We start from the raw sequence: 23697 nt of genomic DNA, 5'->3' as shown, positions 1-23697 counted from the left end.
AGTTTACTAATTCTGTGTATTATTTAATATTTCAAGCATTTAAATATATGCAGGCATTTTAATATTAATACATCAATTGTTTTGTGGAATTCGATTTTAAATCACAAAAATGACAGTTTACAGGATGTTGTAAAATATCCATTACATACATATTTTCACATGTGTACCATACAGTATATATTCAATATTTTAACCATAATCATAGTAGAGTATCATATATTCAAAGGTAACAGCATGAAGTCATTACCTTTTATCTTCAGTCAAAGTTAAAACCTTAAAATAGGTTTATGAAGTTAGCACAACTGAGAATTAGTCAAGCTTGCTAGCTTACCCAGCAAGAGCTTTCCCTGTTAAATGCACAAATCATGCCAAAATCCATTAATCCTGCCAGGGAATGGCAGAAAGAAGCTCTGGTTGTTGATTTAATGATAATGAATTGAACAGGCTCTTAAGGCTACCTGCAGAGTTTTCTAAACTGTAAAACAAATAAAGTCAATTGTAAGAAACACTTTTTACAGAAGTATATATAACAGTTTTATTTGCCTTAAACACTTTTCAGCAGAAACAAGGTTTTAAAACACCATTCTACTTATCTTGGTACACGTTTAATATGATTCCTTATAATGTTATATATATAGAACGTAATTATAAAACATATTTGGGGGATTTGCTATTTGGTAATCAAGAAATACAGAATTGGCTTGAAAATGTTAAAATACAAATTTTAGTAACAAAAAACTTTGATCAACCTTTTCATGCTGTATGTCTCATGTAAAGTGCACTCTCTGGCTATTGTAACAGACACACAGTGAGATGATTCACAGTTAGAAAGGTACATTTTCTTTAGTGCCCCAAGTATACCATTTCTTACCTTCCTGAACTTTAGAAAAGTGAAACATAAAATTGGAGAATGGTTTCAATTCTTTAGAAAAAGAAACATGTCTACCTTTTGGGGTTTTTTTGTAAAGTGATGTAAGAGATGATAACCTATTAAATGTGACTGATGTATTTTTATCTGTTTTACTTGTTGAGCACTGGTTGGCGATGCAGAATTTGGCTTGATTTTCAAAGCAAGCAATGGCAGCTGGGAGGCAGAAGAGAGTATTCCCTTTCAGCATATGGAATAAGGTAAAAACAGCAAATATTTTTGAAATTGGCTGCTGTAATCACTTCTTACAATGCTTTTTTTCTGTTGCATCATAATAGTGCCACATTGTCTAAAGGAATGAAATTATTTGTGTAGAAAGGTGTCGAGTATATACACACATGTCATACTGCTCTCCATAGGTTTAATAATAATAATTAGAGTCCTGTTGCTAATAATTTGTTGAAGTTCTGCTCTGGATGACATATTTCATAGCTATTTCAGAGTAACGTGGCATTTTCAACTGTAAGCTCATATCTGGTGAGTCTTCTTTCTCTCTCTTAAACATGGTCTCATGTGGTCTATAGGCTAAGGGTATTTTATATGGAGTGGAGTTTCAATTTTGGAAAAGTTTTTTACCCAGCCATTATTTTGAAATTTTTTGTTGTATAAACTTCATATTTATTTGACTCACAAATTCAAGAACTGCTCTGTGTGATTGTTTTTATAGAGCTATGCTTGGGTGAAAAATTTTCTCTTGCTTGACTACTACATTGAACCACTGTAAATGAACTCAAGTTCTCTGAGAATGTTTACCCGCTCAGTTCTGCTGAATTCTAGACTCATCTGGAAGAGTCTGAAGAATTTATATTGTGCCTATTATAAGCACCTCCAGTGGAATTTCTACAAAATGCTATGTTTATCAACTGTACAAAATTAATATAGGCAGAAGAGTTTTGCTAATGAGCACATGAATACAGATAAATCAAAGATAAGAAAATCCCATCCCTATGGTTTTCTGTATGTTCATTTTTGCATTGGAAACTGCAGTGGTACAAGGGTACTCGAAAAAGTTTTCCACTCCCCTTCAGTTGCTCACTGAACTCTTAATCAGTTGTCCCTGCCCCTTCAGCTTCGCTGGTTTGGCTGTTTCTATGGCTACACCTAAAACAGATCACTGGAATGAGACATATATTTTTCAAAGATCAGAAATGTGTTTCTTTTTAAACTGGATTATTTCACAGATCTGCTTAGGAGCACAGCCCAACAAACAGCTGAGTCAGTGCAGCTGAAAGAGGTGAAGCCTGGAGCAGGATGGTGGGAACAACTGGTGTCAAAGGGGAGAAAGCCAACATGAACATCTTAGACTGTCTGTGTTGCAGAGGGACTCAATATGGAAGCACATTTTTTCTGCATTTCCTATTCCAACTCCAATCTTCCAGAAAATTCTAAGCACTATCTTCTTCCAAATCTGTGAATTCAGAAACTTAACTAGCAAAGACAAACAGCTCCTACTCCAAGAATGTAACTGCAGAAAGCAAGTTCTTCTCCCACAGCCCTGCCCTGCTGAGTGAAATCAGCAACTGTGCTTGAGCCAGGAGTGTCAGAGTCAGCACACATACTGGCACCTTGGAAGTTCACTTTTGGTGGTCCACCTCTCCTAAATTGTTTTTCTTCATAGATCTAGCAAGTCCTAAACCTGTTACCTTTCACAGCTTGGAGAAAAAGTCCATTCTGGTTTCTTGTATGAATTTGATTTTCTTTGTATGAGGAGATTCTGTGCTGATGAGACCAGAGGAGAAAGTGTATAGACAAAACATACCAGAAAATAAAGCATATAAATCAAGCTTTTCCTGCCCTCTTTCTCATCTTTTTCACTAAACCACCAATGTTATAAGATTTCATGACTTACCCTCAAGTACAATCTTTGGACTGAACCCAACATGCTCACTACATCCTCATTCTGTTGTCCTTTCAGGCATAGTAATTGTACCAAAGAACAAAATTGTCTCTCAAAGTTGGCTTCTGCAATGGCCGTGATTCTTGATTAGTTTGTATTTTTTTTTATTTTGGAAAAAAAAGAAATTTGTATTCATTTGAGAACTCTAAAGGAATTTTTAAAAATTTATCATAAGAGCGTACAAAAAAAAAGAACGAAGACTGTTTTGTTTAGAGAGATTAATACAATGGTTAGACTATATCTCCTCTTCAAAATGAGAAAAAAAATCCTCTTCATAATAAAGAGATTCCTGTAATAATAAAACTATCAGTATTTAATACTTTAAAAAGCACTCTATCCATGTCTGTGAAAACTGTTGTCCTGAGGCAGCTGAAATTAGTATTTTGACAGCATTTAGAAAGGGTCAGTGTGCTCTCAGGAACAAGAATATTCACAAGTATATTAAAATACCATGGAACACAGGGATTTGTTTTCACTTATAAGGTAGCAGGTAAATATCTTCCAAAGCAGCTAGGTGTGGTTGCTGTTAGAATGAGATATAGATTTAATCACCCTGGTCTGATCCATTTTGCAATCTTTTATTTGCCCTTCAGAATACAGGTTGCCTAATAATTAAACTCTGCTGTTCCCCATTTTAATTGCTTTATAATTTGTAGGCTTTTCAATAATTTGATTCTATTTTATCAGAGCTTACACAGTTCACTCTGATAACAAGACCACTCAATTTTCAGATTTGACAATAACTACTTCCGCAGAGGACAGACTTAGGAACATGACAGAAATCTAGTCAGTGATCTGAGAATCAAATTTAGACAAATGTCTTACTCTCTACTACTTGTACACTTGTAGTCATACTCTTGCTGTTAAACAGTGAAGTTGTATAGGTTTGCAGATTTCCAAAGTGACTGCCAGGCACATTCAAATTATATAGCATATAAAAATTAATGTAAAAATAAATATGCTAAGGCCGAAATATTTGCCATAACCTCTTTCCCCACCTGTATGCAGGTACACACAATATCTGTACGTACTCTACCAACTGCAACTTAGAAAGGAAATAATCATCTTACCAGTTAATGTCTTAAAAGTGAGAAATATAATTCAGACTCAATAGCTAGAAAAATCTTATGAAAAACCTCTTCCTAGGTCTGTAGTAGTAAGCTGAGAAGCTTGAAAAAGATTTTGTTTTCCAGTGTAAGGCATCTATTTCCTACTTTAATAGCTTAAAGATAGTAAGGATAGAGGTTTTAAAAGCTGTATAGGCACTTAGCAATGCAGATAGCAAACACAGACATACTAGGAAGGGATCAGGTGCTGAGTAGATGGTACAGAAGTAATAGTCCCCACAGTTGATTGCCTGATGTCACACCATGATCTGTCTTTCCTTCCAAACACAGAACAGCTAAGTCTGCAGCTGTATCCAGAAGTATTTAACTGCCAAACTCCCATGGATATAGGATACCTTGGTATACAAGGAAAAATTTAATGTGTAACAGAACTTCAGAAGTATTTCCACTTTGACAGAATGAAAGAGTCAGATACTGAGAAAAAATACACTAATTTCTATATTAATATATTTTATACTTTAAGGGTAAGACTTAGTGAGTGTATGGAGGTTCTGCACTACACAGAAGCACTGCAACTGAAATCATTAGCCTGAAGATGCAGACATTTACATTAGCCTGCATTTGTTTATTTATCCAGAAAACATGATATGTATAATAAATCCAATCATTTTACTACAGACCTTTACCTAGAACTAGCAAAGCTTGTAGTTGGGTCTTCTACATGTGAAAGTTTAAGAACAAAGATATCAGTTTTTTAAGATCCAAGAAAAGCCAATGATCTCAACTACTGAACTAAATTGATAGTTCTCACAGATCTTCATCATTTTTAACAAAGCTGGGAACACTGCTTCACTGACCCAGCTGTGGGTCAGTCTGAACGGGGCTCACTTGCTTCTAAGTAGCCCTCTCAGGAGGAGGCAATGGTATACACCAAATCTCCTCAGAAGCCAGAGTGTTACCATAAGAGCCAGCAGAGGAACTCTCTAAGACTTGTTTTGGAGTGTTAGAAAGACATTTTACATTCTCTGCTTGGCAGTTCTGATTAGTGGAACAGTTCCCAGGATATCTATGAGGTTTTCTAAGAAGCAGCCTTAGACCTTTTCTACTTTTTTTGTGAGTTGTGTTGCTGTGCTAAGTAACCTACAAAGGAAAATATTTCAAAATGGCAAAAGGTACCTCTAGCCATCACTGCCAGGCCTGGATTTTAGAAGCAGCATAAACTCTACTCCAATATCCCTTACTGAGTTCTTCTTAATTAGTATCTTTCAAAGTCAACTGCATCACACTCTTTGTGAAATACCGAAAGAGTAGCTTGAGGTACAGAACTGGTATTAAAATCAACCTTTTATTCATTTTAATATCACTCAGCCTTATGTATATACTTACATAGTGACATCTCAAACTTGCTTCTCTACAGTGGGAAGCTTAAGTGTTATTTATTTATTTACTTTTTTAGAGAAAATTGCAGGTCTACTTCATGTCATATGTTTGAAGACATTATTCCATGGTCTAACGTGTACTTTCATTTGTCTAGTTTGAATTTTTATCCATCAATATTGAGTCTTCTGTTAATACTCAATATATGATGTTGATGCAATCTGTTCAGAGTGCTTTACAACAATTTTTAAATTAGTTTACAATCTCATGCCAGCAGTAAACCTAGCCATCTCATCTTGCCTATCAGAACATTTATGTATTTTTATTAAATCTGGCAGTCAGAGACAACCCTGTCAACAAGATTATTATGAATATGAAAGACATTAAAAAAAAAATCATAGGAATTAAAACTCTTTGATTTTACATGAGCTGCGTTATCTATTCTGATGGATGATGATGTAAAAGGACAGATATCCGAATGTTGTTGGTTTCTTTCTCCACAGTTAAAACCCTGTGCACTGAGATCAATCTCTGTGCAGTTGTTTCTTTATACATGCCCTGACACTTGACAAAATATTCAAAACCTGTCTTTTTTAACTAGATGTGAAAAACATACGTATATTACATCATTTTAATGATGTAATTACTCAAGAATGATACGCTTTGAAGTAGCACTGCAGAATCATCTTAGTATGCAACTTCAAAGCCTCTTTCTCGTACTGTGACTACTGAGAAATTCCACCTCATATTTCATTTTCATCAATAATGGTGCATAAAGAAAAATTTCGAGCTCCCTTTGTTCTGTGTCATCCTTTCCACCTGCCCTGGGCTGTTTCTTTCAGGTCAGCTTACCATGAGTTCCCAAAGTGCACCCAAGGTCACTGCAGTAGCAACAGGCCTGCTCTAAGTGCACCCAAGTGCACTGACTCAGGCGTTTGCCTGTCAAACTGTTTGAAGACCTCAGTTTGGTTAATAAGCCAGGAGCTGCTCCATGAATCAAACACCATACAAATATACTAGTTGCTTTGTCAACTCTGTAGACCCATCTTCGAAAGAGCCACATTGACTAGTACTGGTCCAAGGCACTTCATTGTGAATGGACTTGATAGCACAGAGGAACACTCAGATTAAAGTCTAAACCTGCTAATAAATGTTAGATTACCAAATGTTTTAATTGCTGGAATTGTTTCTGATAAACAATACCATTTTACAGATAGCAAACAAAGAGAAGGCTTATTTCATGTCTAATTCTGTTACAGCTAGACATGTATTTAATTTATCTTTAATGCTAGCAGTGATATTACTGACTGAAAGAATATAGACATAACGCTTTGCTGCTAAGGTGTATTTTTTTTCCTTTAGGTCTTTGTGTTACTATTCTCCTGTGGCTAGGACACCCATCCATTTGCCAAATTCATACTGTTACATGATGATACACAGAGTGCTTATTTTCATTTGGTCTAATCTTGATCTGTATGTTTTTATTGAACAACCACCTTAATGCTGCCTTACAAGAGCTGGGAGCACTTTAATGGAAGCTCTCCATGCTGAGATAATCAAAACCACTAATGAATGTAATTTACAATTAATTATTATCATTGTGTACTTAGGTAATTATTTATTCACCAAATATGAAAAACAGATCTGTTTGTGTACTCAACCTATGGTGATACTTGAATAAAGAGCAAGTAATTTCCCTTAGATTAGACTCACCATGATCTAAAGGAACCCTCTACAATAAAACTGTGACACACCAGGAGCTCGGTTCTTGTATTTAAAAGGAGTTTCAGTTCTAGCTTCATTGAGAACCAAATTGGCTCATAATTAGTTCTCACAAACCCTTAGAAGAGATAAACTAGCAGCATGTTGAGAGGATGCAGCATTTCTCTGTATACTTCCCATAGAGAGATAAAACACTGTAAATAATACCATCCAGTTAATACTACAAATTCCTTGTGAAATCTGATGCTCTTACAGCACTGCTGTATGGTCAGACAGGCAGGAACAGAGCTGCATGACTGCAAGATGCTCTATCCATGACTGATGATAAATGTAGAAAACAGACCACATCTGGCTTCAGGTTTATGGGATTCTTCACAGGTTAAGTGAGACAGACATTGAAATCAGAACAGTCGAAGCACCAGTATGTACAGAAACGTCATTCTGATAACTCTATTTGGTGTGACAGTTCTTTCTGTCTATGATAAATGGAATGAATGTATTACAGCGCTGTGTAAGCATCCTCCAGAAAAATCTGTTGCTCTCTTCACTGAATGCTATCAACAACAAAAAACCTGAAAAACAAAGAAAATCCCTCCTTCCTCAAAACTGCTGGAAAGTCTGTAGAGTTGACCACAACTGCCTGACACAACACAACTCTTCTGCCAGAGTCTACATCCTGACATAAACAAGGCAATAATCACTTGCCTGTATGCTTAAAATCTTTTTTTCTAAACAAAATTTTGACTTTTATTTATTTCAGAAAGGCAGACACCATGAACAGTAATGGCCCATCAGAAGCTCTTTGTCAAGAGTTGACACATTAAAACCGAAGTGATTTAATTATTTTAATGCTTTTCCAAAATCTTCAAATTAAATTTATTTTAGCAGTACCAGTTCCATATGATTTAGTTCCATTAGTATAAGCAGAGCAAAAAGTACCTGAAGACTTTCTTGGCATACGTCTATTAAATTACACACATGGAATGACATGCAGAGATGAATCTGGCACTGCATCTTTTTTTTTCCATTCTCTATAATGATTTATTTTCAATATTCCATCTAAATAACCTAAGAAATACTTCTGTTACAATATTGTTCCACATATATCTGTTTCTACACAATGTTTTTTTCTATTCCAGATGAAAGTTTTTTGCCTTATCAGTATTCAGTAAGCATTTGTTTTATTCTAAAAACATGTACTTCAAGATTTCAAGAATGTGTTCAGCTATGTTCCGTACTGTCTCTGGCTTTCAGGCAGATAGGATGTTCCAAGATGCTTGTCCTGCCCTTTCTTTTCACATCTTCTGTCTTGGCCAGAAAGAAGTAAAGTTCTGGCACTCAGCAGTTCACACTGTTCTACACATGTACGGGTAACAGGTAGGAGGCAACGTGAAGCCTCCATATGCTGAGGAACTTACAGCCTTCCCAGATGTTATTCTCAGATCACGAGCTTTCACATTGTCTCTGTCAGTGATAGGCCTAAATAACACCCGTATTCTGCTACCAATTACTCCTCCACAGTGCCCCACACTCAATTCTTAAGAACACTCATCAGCATTACTGCAAACCATTACTGTTCAGCCCACCACAACTAGATACTTAGGTGTTACCTCTACCAGAGCCAGTCATTCACAAATGTTTCTGATAATAACTATGCCAAGGTAACTGTACCCTACAAAGTCTTACTGCAGACATAGCAGAAATGTAAACTGATTTGCCACTTCTGAGGGTTTAAAATTGGTTGAGCTGCCTGATGAGAGCCACATTTCACTACTCTATAGCACCAGTAGAGACAGATTCCCAAGCTACCTCCTCTCTTTCCTCACAATGCACTTTTTGCTTCTCTGTCAATCTTCCTGTAATTGGGTGTACCTGCTGCAGGTTAAAGTCATCATAGTGAGGCTTTACACAGGGACACTGGTAGGACAGGAATTTACTCTGAGACCCTTGTCAGGCCACAAGGTTGAACCTGCACTTCTTTTGGCTCTCTTCCAAATCCTTGTCTTTGCACAACTTCAGCAAGAGTGCAGGCAATACTTCCATATTGCACCAAGCATATGGATTCTGTATTTTCTTGTCAGAAGGTCAAATACTGCTTTCAGACGCCTGCATAGACTTCATTGTTCTAATAAGAAACTTCTATATCCCAGAGTTCAGCCCACATAGACAGCCATGAGCAAAACTGAAAGACAGACATACATCCTTATGAAGAGAATAAAATCCTTTAGGATTTCACCTTATTTTACCATGTTATACTCATAATTAGCACCTCATTAAGTGTTTTTAATCTACAGATCTCCAGCATTTATCAGTCAAACTCAGATGTAGGTAGTTGTCCCAGACATCACACATATAGAATAAGACTACGGAAAAGTTGCATGATTTGCTTAAATTGGTAGACTACTTCATTACTGTACACAGGAATAGAACTCAAAGGTCTCACTACCTGAATCCCTGCTATAGCTGTCTGATCTTACTCCCTACTCCCAGAAGCAGTTCCTGCCCTTTCCTCATGCTTCCAAAATGGCAATCTCTGTGAACTGGGATGTTTAAGAAACTTTGGCTTCTATGCCTTCATAAGGATGAATCTCATTTCTGGACACTGGACAACTTGGTCTGCCCCTCACCACAAACATAACTGCAAACTCATCATGTGTGAGACCAGGAGGAGAAAGATTTAATTTCTAAGGCAGCCTCCACACCAAACTGATCAAGGATCAAGCCCAAAGGCAAGTTACTCATCAAGGTGGTTCAGAACAGGTAACTTTCAGTGATGGGTGAGAGAGAGCTTTGTCTTATCTAACTTGCATCCTTTGCCAGCTATGACCTACTTATCCCCTCAGGGTACACAGAGGCTCATTTACAGAGTCAGTGAGTGCCAAATCAGTGCAGTTACACTTCCCTTAATGCTGACATCATCTCACATCTGTTCTCTCATTCACTTAGGCTAGCATTTACATTATCACAGGATCCAGAAGACATGGTAATAACTGGCATCATAAGATGCCTACTGCTGCAGAAACAAGGACTAGGAAAGTTTCATTTCTGTGTAATACCAGTGCTGTAACTATTCCATCCTCAAGCAAAGCAGACTAAAGTGTTTGGTAAAGGAACTAACAGCAAAAAACTCGAAGAAAATAGAGAAGTACTAGTAATAAACACCAGCTTTACTTTTGTACCTCCTACCTTCCCGTCACAAATACCGGCATCAAATTATTGTACACTTTTTGTGGGAGAAGTTGTATGACACAAGCACAAAATAGATCATAAGACTTAAAGGGTTAAGTTTATACACAATCATTATACAAATTAATTCCCAATCCAGCAAATACTTGTGCATTACTTAAATTTGGTAACATCAGTAAGCATGGTTACTCTCAATAAAAACAGAAAGCATTTATTCAAGTGTCTGCAAAAGAGGAGGAAGATTTTGTGTGGTGGGAGCAAGTTGTTTGTACTGCTTCGGACCGATACTTTTTAAGATTTGCCCAAAGCCTATCCATACACACACATCACTACACATACAATATCCTATCTCCTGTACAAAAAGACTGTACTTTTGTACTATAATGCAAAATGTTGTAGCAATTTCTTATCAAAAACATGTCCTTAAAATTCTTCATTGCAATTACTTAACTTCACGCTGTTGAAAGACAGTGCATTCCAGATTAAACTACTCACTTCACATAAGATTTTGAAAAATTTTGAAAGAAAGGCTTTTAAATTATTTATGATGTACATGCTTTAGGCTGTGTAATGAGACAGTGTAGCAGAACATCTCAGTGAAACTATTCCGCATAAATGAGTTGATATTTGGGTAGGGGGATAATTGTTTTAGAATTATTCAAGACCTTCATCTGACAAACATTTGCACATATGATTTCAGTGGAATCATTCCTGACACTAAAGTTAAGTATCTGGATAATTATTTGCAGGACTGGAGCCAAATCACACAATTGGGCCCAAACTAAAAGCCCATTTGTTACCAATAAAATCTTAATTTGGGAGTGGCTGATTATTATAATTATCATTGTTGAATAACACCACACTTCAGAATAATCAGGTTTTGGAGCAGTGTCTAGCCATGAAAATACAACTTGTCCTTTCTGGGATGGACCTCAGTGCTGTGGTCACTGCCCCCAAAACCCAAAACTCATAGCTAAAAATTAGTAAAACAGCAAAATAATAAAACTGGAAGGTGATACAGAATATGCTAAGCAAAGGCCTTATCAAGCTGGGGACATACAGTTTCAGTTCCCTGGGGATCTCCACTGCTGTCTCATTTCATTCCTGCTTGGAGTTCCAGGTATTGCTGGTGCCTAGTATTATACTAGCTGGCTTGTGCTCTCTCAGCTTGAGTGATCACATCTCTCTGAGCAGCAGCTTATCGGGGTCTTCTTCATCTGAATGGCAAAGACATTCTAGGATGGTACTTCTATTTGGGTGCTGCTGCTTTAATACTCATTGCAAGGTCTCTAATTCAAAAATTTCAAGCTGTTGTCCATAGGCTTTTAGAAAAAAAAGCATGCTTCTTAGGACTAAAAACAGGGGTACCATGAGTAGCTATTGTCATATACAGTCAAAGCTGTTCATTGTCTTACAGTTTTGTGGATTTTTCATTTAAACCTTGATTCCAAGAGAGAGAAGAGGGTAGCACTCCTTCAACAGATAAAAGTCACGTCATTTCAGGCCCTGCCCCTCTCCAACTTCATTTAGTTATTTTATAATTCTCCAGGCATTATATTTTTGACATCTGATCAGTAAAATTGTACAGAAGTTTCTCAGGTCTTCTCAGCAAACAGTACAGAGCATGTAGCATAAGGATCTGCCACATGACTTGCTAAATCTCTGAGGACTAAGTGCGCTTTGATCACATCTCATTCTTTTTAAAGACGTTAGGGTATTTTCTTCTAACTGAAGTCTAAAGCTGTTTTGGTACGTCAAAAACACCACATCATATTCTGCCCTCAGTCAGTTTACTTGGAGCTAAGGGAACCACACCTTATTTACCATGATTTTTATGGGAAAAGAATCAGATCTGCAGGACAGTTCAAGGAAGGAAGTCAGGGAAAATACCATAAATTGTATTAATCAAGACCATTTAAATAACCAACAGAGAATTAAGAAAGCAGTGCGTGCAGATGAAATATTATCTTGGCCAACAAACAAAATAAAAGAAAGTGGTCTGGACTGCTGCAAAACTGGTAGCAATTTTAAGCATTTGAAAGACAAATGACATTGGAGAAAAGACTGGGTTAACAAGGGAGCACTTGAGGAAAGTCTAATCTCCGCTGGCATGCTGACTGGGAAGGTCAGCCCAGTGCACGCGTTCCCAGCTGGAGTCAGGCTCCCTCTGCCCAGCCAATTGTCCTATGCACTTGAGATACCAAACCAAACTGAAGGTGCCTTCACGCTGCCAGCTCCTTATATTCTACCAGCTTAAAGACAGCTTACTTTTACCTGTCGATTTATGCACTGTTTCCACAGAGCAAATGCTACAAAGAAGAGAGGTAGTGTGTGAGTGCCTTTTCTCCCCCTTTTGAGCAGCACAAGGCTCTTTAGGAAGCAGTGTAAAGAGTTATTTTTAGCACTGTATTCTCAAGTGGGAAGAGTGACATTCTCTTCTTTAATACATTTTTAATGTGAATTTTTCACAAAGAAACTGAGTTGACACATTATGTTTTGAAATTTAAAGCAAATCCCTTGAAAACTGGCAAACATGAATTTTACGTAGTTTACTTCTTCAGTTCTTATGTAATTTATCTATGCATACCTACTATTGCCATGAGTAGAGAGGAAATACTCTGTCTTCTTTTCGAAAGGGCGATTTAACACTAAATTCTAAATCGAGAACCTGGATTCACCTTCATCCTCAACTGGGACAAGCCTCAGATTATTAATGGAAACCGCATGGCAATCATTTAATTTCTTCCAACTAGAAAGGCACAAAAATGGTTTATAAAGTTTGCAGCTATGTGAAAAAGTACTTTCTAAGAAAAGGCAATTTACTAACTACCTAACACCTACATCGTGTCAAGGGATCTGGAAGTTGTAAGAGACTTTATAAAGCTTACTTCTTCATAAGAAGATATTTTGCTGTTCAATCTCTTTGAAAAAACTATGGCCATTCCCAAGATACCTTAGATGAAGATGCAGCCAAGATTTGAGTTTGCACTGTGAGACCAGAATGATTAAATAGTGCAAATTTACCCCAAAGGGTTGGTCTTAACAGTCTGGGGTATTTCTGACAAAGGAACAACTATCTTTCTTGTTTCAGAAGTGTAGTTAATTTCTGGGAACATACTCTTTAAACTTCAAGAAATAAATAATTTTCTTTCTCCCAAATTCTTTGTAGGTTTGTGGGGTTTTTTTCCCTGTTTAGTAGTCTTAAACACCTTCAAATGCCCTATAGAGTTTTGACTGTGTTCTACAGGAATATTTATCATCAAATGCAGTAGTATGGCAATGCATGAAGCTGAAGGCCAAAATGTATTTGAAGAGTAATATGTTAGGAACCTTATATATGCAGTGATTTCTTTTTCATAGGTTTTACTGTAATACTATCAATGTTATAGTTTTGAAAAATAATTTTTTCTTAATCAATTATTTCTGTGAAAAATTATAAATTATATGGATCAGATTTTCCCAAATGTTACTATGCAATTTACAATGTACTCGAACTTCTAATGCAAGTAACATGTAACCCAAAATAACTCATTAAGTAAACTACAATGTAAAAGGCAACATACCATATGCTGCAATATTTATACATGTATGCATGCATGTCTATGTCAGTCTAAGATGGTAACGTTATGAGAACATTCTACTTAAAATACTCCACTAAGTTTATTATTGAGAATTTTTCATCACAAAGAACACAGCATCTGAACTGTTAGACAGCCTTGGCATTTATAATAAATTTACTTTTCCATGCTATCCAGGGAGACCTTCAAATATCTTCTATATTGCCATCACATTGAGATATGAAAACAGATCTATTTTTTTTATATATATACTCATCATACTAAATATTCTTGAACAGGAGTTGCCAGATTTTACACTATTTTTAATAACTATTTAGGAGAAGTAGGGTGAGCCTGTGGTTAAAGAATGGAGTTAGGATGAGGCATTCTGTCTTTAATTACTGGCTTTGTCACAAACTTTACCTCTAAATTTGAGCAAGTCCTTCTTTGCCTCAATTTTCCACATCACAGTAAATGTTAACAGTATTTCACTAACTCACAGGCTTGGTTTGAGAATTAATGAGGGTCCCATGTGCAAAAGACTTGTAGATCCTGGTCTCTTCTTTCCACTGTGTACTGATAGGGAAGTGACATGTTCTTAATTTGAAACAGAGACTCAGTGCTGCCCTTCATCAGCACATGGAAATCTCATTTATGTCAACAGGACTTGCATTAAATACATTATTTAGCCTAAAAGTAAATGAAGAAAAAGGAACGGAAAGAACCTCTTGGATTCTCCTTGTCTGCTCTTAAAAAGTCTAGCAGTTCATGGCAGCAGACACATAATAATAAATAAAAAGATTTTTGATGGGAGGCAAGAATTGCTGCCTGGAATATAAATGAGAATGGAGAAATGTGTAGCAGGTTCATCTGTAGACTACATTTAGCTCTGCTGCAAGAGCACCATCATGAAAAACATGCAGAATTCAGTCACCATAATATATCATGCTCTATACATATTTGTCCCAACATAAAACAAACCTTAATGGCCTCAGCATTTCAACTTTTCACACAATTTCCAGTGCACACCAAGAAACATCTTTTTTTTTTTTTCCTATGTGACTGTCCAGATAAGATAAAAATGACAGAAATTTAGAAAAAACCTTTAAAAGTCTAGACTTAAAACAAGGTACCACAGACCATTTTTTGGTTGAATATGTCTACTGTGTGAAAACAGAATCAACTAGAGAAGATGTGGTTTTTTATCGGAAAAAGAGTTAATACGAGTACACAGTTTTAATCTCCTGCTTCAGTCTGAAGTAAAAATTGTCACAGTGCAAAAAGACATTGCTGTTTTTCTGGGGAACAAAACAGAAAAAAAAAAAAAATCCAGGAGCATCTTGCTGGCCACTGCCAAGCTCAGGCAAACATCTCTATAACAAGCAGGCACGTTTTAAAATTTGCCATTGCTTAGCCATCTATAGACAATGAGACTTGACAGTTCTTTATGGAAGGCAGGCAGGAGCCACAACTCTGCATAATTAGGCAATAATTAATCAATCCAAAGAGAACAGCCTGGTAAATTAGGAAAAGGGTAAGTATAGCTGCCTATGTGTATGAACCAGTCTTTTATACTGTTGTACTGCGTGTCTTTTACACTGTTATAGTGCCTGTATGTAGCCTTGCCCATTTAAAAGTCTGCCTGTCCCACCACGGTGGTTTTTTCATTCAGGGTGTACGCTACTGAACAGCACAGAATTCTTGACTGGAGAAAGGCATTCCTCTGCTGAAGGACAAGAGGATTTAAAAACAGAGGTGCGGACCAGATCACAATCCTACTGAGAAGCAGGTTACTGGAGACATACATCTTTTCAACAGCAGAAGACCACAGCAGTGGTGTTTTGACATCATCGTGCATATTTATATTCTCTTTTTCTTCATAAAACAGTCAAACAGGGGGTTCTCTAATGTTTTTCCAGTTTTAGCATTCCTCCAAGCAACCAAGAATTTAGGGCATCTACTTCTTGACACTTGATATGTACAGCTTAAATATGCCTTTATACCTTCATTATCTTTCTGCTTACGACTTTCCAAATCACCAGAAAACATTATGTCTTGTGTATAGCCAAAATCCTGATCTCCTACTTTTGAAACCAGTGGCAGACTTTGCATGCGTCTTAAAAGTTGTATCTTTATTATGTACAGTCAAAGCTTTGCTCTACTCTAAGTCGTCATTCAGTAACGCTGACTCCTGCCTCTTAACATTACTAACAGCTTTGACTTTGAAACGTTTATGATAAAATAAGCTAAAACTGATCTTATTAAGATAATTTCAGAACAGTATTTACATGCATAATATTTAGGAGTCTTTCAACTGCACATCCTCTTTCTAAACCAACCTTATTTTCACCAAACTAAGCTTTCTCCTAAGATTTTATTGGTTGCACTTCATTTCTACCTTTCCGATGTTGTCGAGTTTGTACTTCTCTTAGGCCATTTCTAGTTTAGTTTCGTCTACTTTCTCAGATGCAACATATGTTTTATATCCTTTGAAGTCTGGTATTAACAGAGAAGTGAGTTCAGAATTGTCACTTTAGTGCCCCAGACACACAATACTCTGAAAGCATCTTTACAGTAGCCGTAGCAGCAAGCGTGTCAACAGCATGTCAAAACATACAGATGGACAAACACGTTCAGAAACAGACATACTGTATGTTGGATATGGAGGATAAGCACTAAATTAACAAACTACTGGACACGCAACCACAAAGAACCGTATGGAATCGATAAGGAAGGCACTAAAGTCACACTTTGAGTGCACCAACACTTCCAACACACAAAACCAAGAGAGGCTAAACGATGACCCTTCTGCCAAAAAGAAGGAAACAAAGAAAAAGCTTCCCCATAGCTCTGGGTGGGGTTTTTTTGTTAATACGAAGTGTCTCCGTTCTCGCCGTCCCTGTCCCCACACGCTGTAATTCAGCGCGCCCGAGATGCAGAGGAGTTTCCGCGCACTGCAGCCCGGCCCGGCGGGGATGCCCGGCCCGGCGGGGATGCCCGCCCGCACGGCGGGTACTGCGAGGCAGAGGGAGGGCCCCGGCGGGGTCGGGAGCACCGGCCCGGGCCCGCCGCGGGGCTCAGGCACCTGCCCGCCGCGGCGGCCCCGCACCGCGCTCCGAGCGCTGCCCGCCTCCCGGGATCTGGCTTTATTTACTGCCTTTCCTCAACCCCAGGGGAGATCTGTTAAAGATTAAATCCGCAGCAACCGCAGTTCAAAGCCCTGTCCCGGGAAGCAAAGGTGAAGATAACGTCCCTGCAGACCGCATCGAGTTTCTGCTGTTGCAACCGCCTTTAATTACCCTCTAAACGGCACATCACACAGCGACCCTCCAGGCGCCGGACCGGGCACCGAGATAGCGAGATACCCATGAGCGTTTTACAACCCGCCCGCTGATTAAAAAGCGATTAGAAACTTATCTGAAGTCGGGTGTTTCCTACAGGCAGCGGCGCGGTAGCGCACCGACCCCGCGCGCCTCCTGTCACCGCCGGGGACCGGCCCGGGCCCTCCCGTGGGGGCCTCCTCGCCGCTGCCGGCCCCGCGGGCGGCCGTCGGTGCCCCCTCCCCGGCCCGCCCGCGCGGGCTGCCCACACTTACAGGTAGGAGGTGAAGACGCTGAGGTTGGCGGGCACGGCCGTGAGCCCCAGGTCGGAGCAGTCGGCGCGGAGGAGGACGCCCTCCTGCTCGCAGCGGCACGGCGCCGGGCAGCCCCGAGGGCGCTGCCCGCCGCCCCGCGCCCCCCGCCGCCCCGCCGGCAGGCAGAAAAGGAGGAGGAGGAGGAGGAGGGCGGCGCGGGCAGCGCGGGACGTCGCCATGGGGTCCGCGGGTGCCTAGAGCTGCGGGGCGGCCGCTCTCACGCCCTGCCGCGCGGCGGGGGCGAAAGGCGGGCGCCCGACTGGGCTCGGCGAGCTGCTGCTGCTGCCGCGGCCGCCGCCGCGCCGCTGTCTGTGGTAGCATCTCAGCTTACACGCTGCTTTAAAGCCCTGGAGCCGGCACCGCGCGCCCGCTGACGCCGCCCCAGCCTTGCCCGCCGTAGCGCGGCGGGCCCTGCCCGCGCCGCCGTACGAGCGGGCGGGCGGGGGCGGGCGGCCGCGGGGCCCGGCGGGCGGCGGGGAGGCGGGAGGCGGGGGACCCCCGCCTCCCGCCTCCCCGCCGCCCGCCGGGCCCCGCGGCCGCCGCTCCTCGGAGCTCCCCTGAGGGCGGTGATTTCCCCTCAGGGCAGGGGCGCGCGCGGTGGACGTTTCTGGAAAGCAGCGGGACTGCAGAACCTCCCCCCCATTCCATTTGAAATCAGAGCGTCGGTCAGCGGGGATACGGACACGCACACACGACGGCTGGGGAGGCGGGGGTATGGTCCTGAGGCAGTGGGGTTGTCTCTGGGGGTGCTCCATTGGGCTGGAAGGGAGGTCTAACCCAGGTGTTAATTGCGGTCAGGAAACCTGCTGGGTGTGGAGCGGTCCCAGCTGCAGGCTGAGCAGTGGCCCTGTACAGCCATGGGGATCCACTCGGTGAAATCTTGGGCTTGCCAAGAGGCAGCAGTTTCCTAGAGGAGTCCATCTGCCAAGGGAGACTGACTTTGCAGCGAGGCTGCCGTTGAAAGCTCTTGGGCTGTCCCTCACCCCGCTTCTTGCCGGTGGTTTCCACTCCTCAGGTTGTGCGGAAAGTGACTTTCGCACTACTCTTCTGTGACTGAGTATGCCAAAGCCATTGGTGAGGAAGAGGTGAGGATAGCAATTTTTTTAAACCTTTTTTTCCCTCCAAATCAGTTTTCAGTGTGAATAAAGTTGAACACAAGCTCCAGACTTGAGACTAGCTACTGGTTTAATAAGCCAGTCCCAGCCCAATTCCTGTTTAGACTGGTGACTAAATTGTTGGTCAGGCTACTCAGTATGCACTAGAGAGCATTAGTTAAAGGTTTTCTGCTACACTGTCTTTGAATCTACAATTAAGTCTGAAATAAGAGCCTAATGAAAAGGCCAGCAAAATGCATGCTTTTATAGTCTACCCAGTTTATAATGCCTGTTCCCACCTCTGGACCATCATTTGATGTAATCTGAGCTACAGAAGGATCTTGTACTGGAGCTCAAGTGCTTTATTTAAAATAATAAAAAAGGGATCTGCTGTCTGGCTGGTTAGACAGGTCAGAATGTTTTGTAAATCTAGGCCTATGGGGCTGCTGGGAAGCTTTTGCCCAAGCATCACCTTATCCCAAGCTAGTAAAAACAATGGTTGAAAGCATAGATTGTCAGGAAGAAATGCCTGAGGAGAAAAATTTTGCAGGAAGCAGAGTTTCATTACGTACCATGATACCTGGTCAGAAGACCTGTTCCCCCAAAAGCTCTGACAGTTTCTTACCAATGTCTAATATCACTGTGAAGCAGCAATATTTTTGTTGCTGAATTTCACTGTTTTTAGAAGTTTCGCACTGTGCTGAATAGGTACATGCTAATGGTTTGATAAATTGTGAATAATTTCTTCTAGAGTGAAATAGTTTCTATTAGGCATCTGTACTGCATGATATTAGAGTCCTTAATGCGTGATGCCAAAAGACATCAGAATAGTTATAGTTAAAAAATAAGTAAATATTTTTCATAACTAGTGAAATAGTATTTATATAACCTAAGGCTATTGCACACATATTTTGTTTGTTCTAGAAAGCAAACTGTATACTGTTTGTTCATTTTCTGTTGAGGATTTATCAGCTTGTGCAAAGTATCTGAAGTTAGATTAATTAGTAGTGAGGGTTTAACTGTAAGTCCTCCTTTGTTGTTTATTTTGCATTAATACATTTGTTCAGCTAGTGACTTTCTTTGAAATATTTAATGCACTTCAATTTTCTGTAAAGATTTTTTGAAAGAAAAGTAGATTGAAGATTAAAAGAAGGATTTGATAGGAACGGATATGGATAATTCCTACCTTTGTACATTTAAATTAGGCTGTACAGTTATTTCCTTTTCATGTTTCTCATAGGTCTCTGGTTCTCCATAAAGGGAAAAGGAAAAACATCTGTCATTTTGGTAACGTCTCTGGGAGGTGCTGTTACTGTTCCAAAAGGCCATTGGGACTGTAAGATTTCCTGCAGGTTCTGACATCTCAGCATAATGTCCTGGTCACTTGGAGTGAGATCCATGGTACAGCCATCAGTGGTCTTTGGCTTTCATCAAGGTAGTAAACAAACCCCTTAGGGATCTCAGCAGAGTGCTCTCTTGAATCTTTTCCTGTCTCCCTGATACTCAGGCAAAAAAGCTTGTCTTCTGAATGTGGTATATAATGTGATGACCCTCCAGCCTAAGGTTTATCAGTATAAAATACCTTTATGGAATGTTACGTATGAATAAACAAAAGGATATGTTGTGTTCTATATTGTTAGCACACAAAAAGCATACCAATTCATATGTCAAGAATGCACAGCAGATATATATTTAACATGCATCTTTTAGATTGTTACTTACAGCATGACAGATTTTAGACTTTATGTGAAATCTGATTTTAAAATATAGGACCGTAAAAAGAAAATTGGCTATCCAAAATATTCACTGCACTTTCTCTTTTGTAAGCTTGAACTGGATTAATTGATTTTAAAAAAGAGTGTGGCTGAAGCATTTAACAATGGCAATTTATGCTTAATCTTGAAATAACCAGTTGTCCAAGCCAAAATGGAGTTTAAAGCAGAAATGTTAACAGATCCTGCACTAGTAGCAGCTAGTGCTTAAGTATTAAATCAAGTCCAATACAGCACCAATGTAAAAAGTACAGCAGCAAAGGGCAAGGTAGTTTACAGTTGAGTGTAGCCTGTTTTTCCCTTTCCTGTCTGTAGATGAAGGGCAAGTTCCTAGAAGGCAGTACAACTGTGTGGTTAGGCTGCAGAGAAAATGATGCTCTTGTGCAGGGTGGGATTTCTTTTTCTGCCCATTGGGAGAAAAAATTTTTCATTGGATATGTTGAAGTCACTATGTTGAAAGGCTTCATTAGGAAAGTGGAAGATCGGGTAGCCCTTAGGCTGTGCTACTGTAGAGCAATACTGCAACTGCCCAGTGACCTGTGCAGAAGGATCCTTTCCTCATTGCAGGACACTTGATTTGCCCTTTTATTCTGGCTAGTCCTGGAGAATGGTGCATATCTTTTAAGATTTATCACTATATAGGGTTTTTATGCATACAACAGAAGGTTATTTATGTACTGTGTTCGTTAGATTCCCTATTTACCTATCGGTGTACATTCACGTTCATTTGCATCATGCATCTGTCATGTTTCACTGAGGGTCTTACGCTAACACATGCATTTACATCACTTTATTAAGTCATGCAATGTTCTTCAGACCAAGGCAGATAGCACCATTTCTGGTTTACATAGTGATAAATGCTGGTAACCTGAAATGTGGGATGGTTAGGGCAGTCACTCCTAGAACCAGAAAGAAATAGAGAAGTTTTGATTACCCTGGCTCAATTTACCACATGGCTACAGCATGTCAGTCACAATAATATTATGGATTATGTGACATCAACTTGTTTTTGTTCAGGTTTTCATGCTATTTAAGGCATGCTATGTCATGAATCTTTAGAAATCTTTTTATATTGATTCTTTTGTTTGGCACACTGCCACCTAGCTGCACTCTTTCAACAGTTCTGTAGTCGGTGTGATGGTAGGACCAAGATGAAACATTTGGCAGGTAAGGTTTATTTGGGTCCACCTAAAATATTCTTCAATAGTCAAGTTGCTGGTGGGAAGAAGGGACAAAAATAGGAAACCAGTATTATTGCTGTTACAGTTCATACAGTGACAGTTGATTTATCCGTATAATTTTTAATCAAATGCTGGCACGAACATTATTTTTAGTCTGAAAATACCTGATAGTAAAGCTTGCAACATTAGTGGAAAAGTTGGGATTACCCAGGCGCATTTTAATAGCTAGGCACTGGGGAAAAGAAACAAGGAAAAAATGTAAATACATAGGATGCAGATTTACTGAATGTTTGTTTGGAAGGAGTGAAAGCTGATCATTACAGTAATTCACTGTTTAGGAAATAAAATCCATGTGTTAGAGTGAAGATGTGGAAATAAGATATACGAAGAGAACCTTCTATTATTTGGAGTTGAGGTGAATGTGACACCATTTAGGGAATTACAGCCAAGCTGCAAAAGCATTAAGAGAATATTTCACCAACATAGGAACTATGTGCTTTAAACAATACTTTAAGTGATGCTTTTTAACTCTAACATTTATTGGTCTGTTACCTTATCCTTGTATGTCTCACATAAAGCCAAAAGAAGAAAGAGGAGAACATTTAAGCTATGTCTAAAGGTCCATGAAGAATGGTAAGGCATTAGATGAGGATTATTATGTTTTATCAGAACAAGTAATATTTGAAACCAGACAAAAGCTCTCTTTTTGGTTCATCAGCCTTTTTTCCCAAGCTATATCTAACTGCCTGTTCAAAGTTTGTCTCACTTGTGGCCCTAGAGAATCATATCAACAGCTATGATACAGTTTCTTAAGAACTGCGCCATGTGGGAGTGTGGCAGCAAGACAGGTCAAATTGACTGTAGCCTTCCTCTAGTCAGATTTTATATTGTGGTCTTAACTGTGCCTTCTGATAGTCAGTAAATCACTGCAACAGGTCTCTGAACGCATTTGTTATGTTTTTACATGCACAGAAAAACATGTAGTAGATTTGAACCCGAATGGCAAGTGGGCTCAAATGTTTCTTGAAAAGGACTGAAAGAAGGATGTGAATTTTGGAACAATATGTTGTGATGGATGTATCTCTTTGACTCTTTCCTGAATTGAATAGTCTTGGGACTCTTACCACCCCACAAAAGTAATCAATAGCTACTTGTTCCATATAATAGCAGGTGTCAGAGCTAAACATTTAAAAGTGCATTACTCTGCATTACAGCACAGTAGTAGGTCCAGAGTGCTGCATTCTGTGGTGCTTGTCAGTGTGACTTTGAGGAAGGTCTCCAAAATACTGCTCACTTAATGCAACAGAAGTTCCGCACTCCCATGGAAAGTCAGTACCTCCACATCTGTGAGGAAGTTAACTCCAGTTCATAGAGGGTTGCAGGGTGTTTTTTTTACCTTAACACTTGTAAAACATAAAACCTTTGAATATGTGTGCGTGTGGAGATGCATGATGTATTTTTGCGTCCTCTACGTGCTGTGGTGATCCGCATTCTTCTCTGGGTAGAAGACAAGAGTTGATACATACCATGTGCATGCATAGAGTCATTTCTTAATTTAGCAGCTCATACAGAAATTCTGTCCAATTCTTTCATCCTTCCTTCTCTCACTGTGTCTGTGTGGCAAACACCCTGGGGTTCCTGTGGTTTTTGAAGTGTATTTGCATGATACTGTATAATGAGTGATTACATTGTTTTGGAGTTGTTTGAGGGAGGTCACAATAACGGGTTTTTTCTTTTTCTTTTTTGTGGTGGCTGTAATAGTTTTAGTCATTTTGTGATCAACTGCCATGCGAAAGGAAGAAATATATCTAAGAAAGAAGCACCTAATTGTGACAAATTGTCAGAAGGTTTTAGATGTGGTGTAATACCTTGTTTTCCTGTAAATTCCCCTCTAGAAGAGGGGTGGGGGTCTGTATTTTTATTTCTGTCTCTGTGTATTTGGCTTCTGAGGTGTAAGCACAGAAAAAGCAGATTTCTTTGCAGAGAGAGAAGTCAAGAATTTTTTTGTGAGTAAGACCAAAGGATTTCAAACATCTCTATCATCTTGATAGCAGTGCTTTTCCTATTCATGACTAGGACTTTGGAAAAATCAAACAGGAAATACCTTATAGGACTTCATTTTTCAAGAAGTTTTTGAAAACTGTTTGCATATTGCCCAGTGCAAAATTAATCAACAAAGCTTTTTAGTACATACTTAACCAGAACAAACGTCGAAGTGTCCATGTTTCTGTGGCTCACATGCTTCATCCTCACTTTGTGATAAACTGGCACCACAGTGATAA

The 23697-nt window shown here is 39.5% G+C and overlaps 1 protein-coding gene across 1 annotated transcript in view; it reads right to left on the bottom strand.

The window, feature by feature from the left end:
- Positions 1 to 17569, bottom strand: part of LGR5 (leucine rich repeat containing G protein-coupled receptor 5) — a 92596-nt gene extending 75027 nt beyond the window's left edge. The window contains exon 1 of the mRNA XM_074870571.1: positions 17330 to 17569. Coding sequence (XP_074726672.1) covers positions 17330 to 17547 — 218 coding nt within the window. The 5' untranslated portion in view covers positions 17548 to 17569. The remainder of the gene's footprint in view (positions 1 to 17329) is intronic.
- Between the last annotated feature and the right edge of the window lie 6128 nt (positions 17570 to 23697).

This window comes from Strix uralensis, chromosome 5 (genome assembly GCF_047716275.1).
Source record: "Strix uralensis isolate ZFMK-TIS-50842 chromosome 5, bStrUra1, whole genome shotgun sequence".
NCBI lineage: Eukaryota > Metazoa > Chordata > Aves > Strigiformes > Strigidae > Strix > Strix uralensis.
The sequence above is the reverse complement of the archived record's forward strand: the minus strand, read 5'-3'. Positions and strand labels throughout refer to the sequence as shown.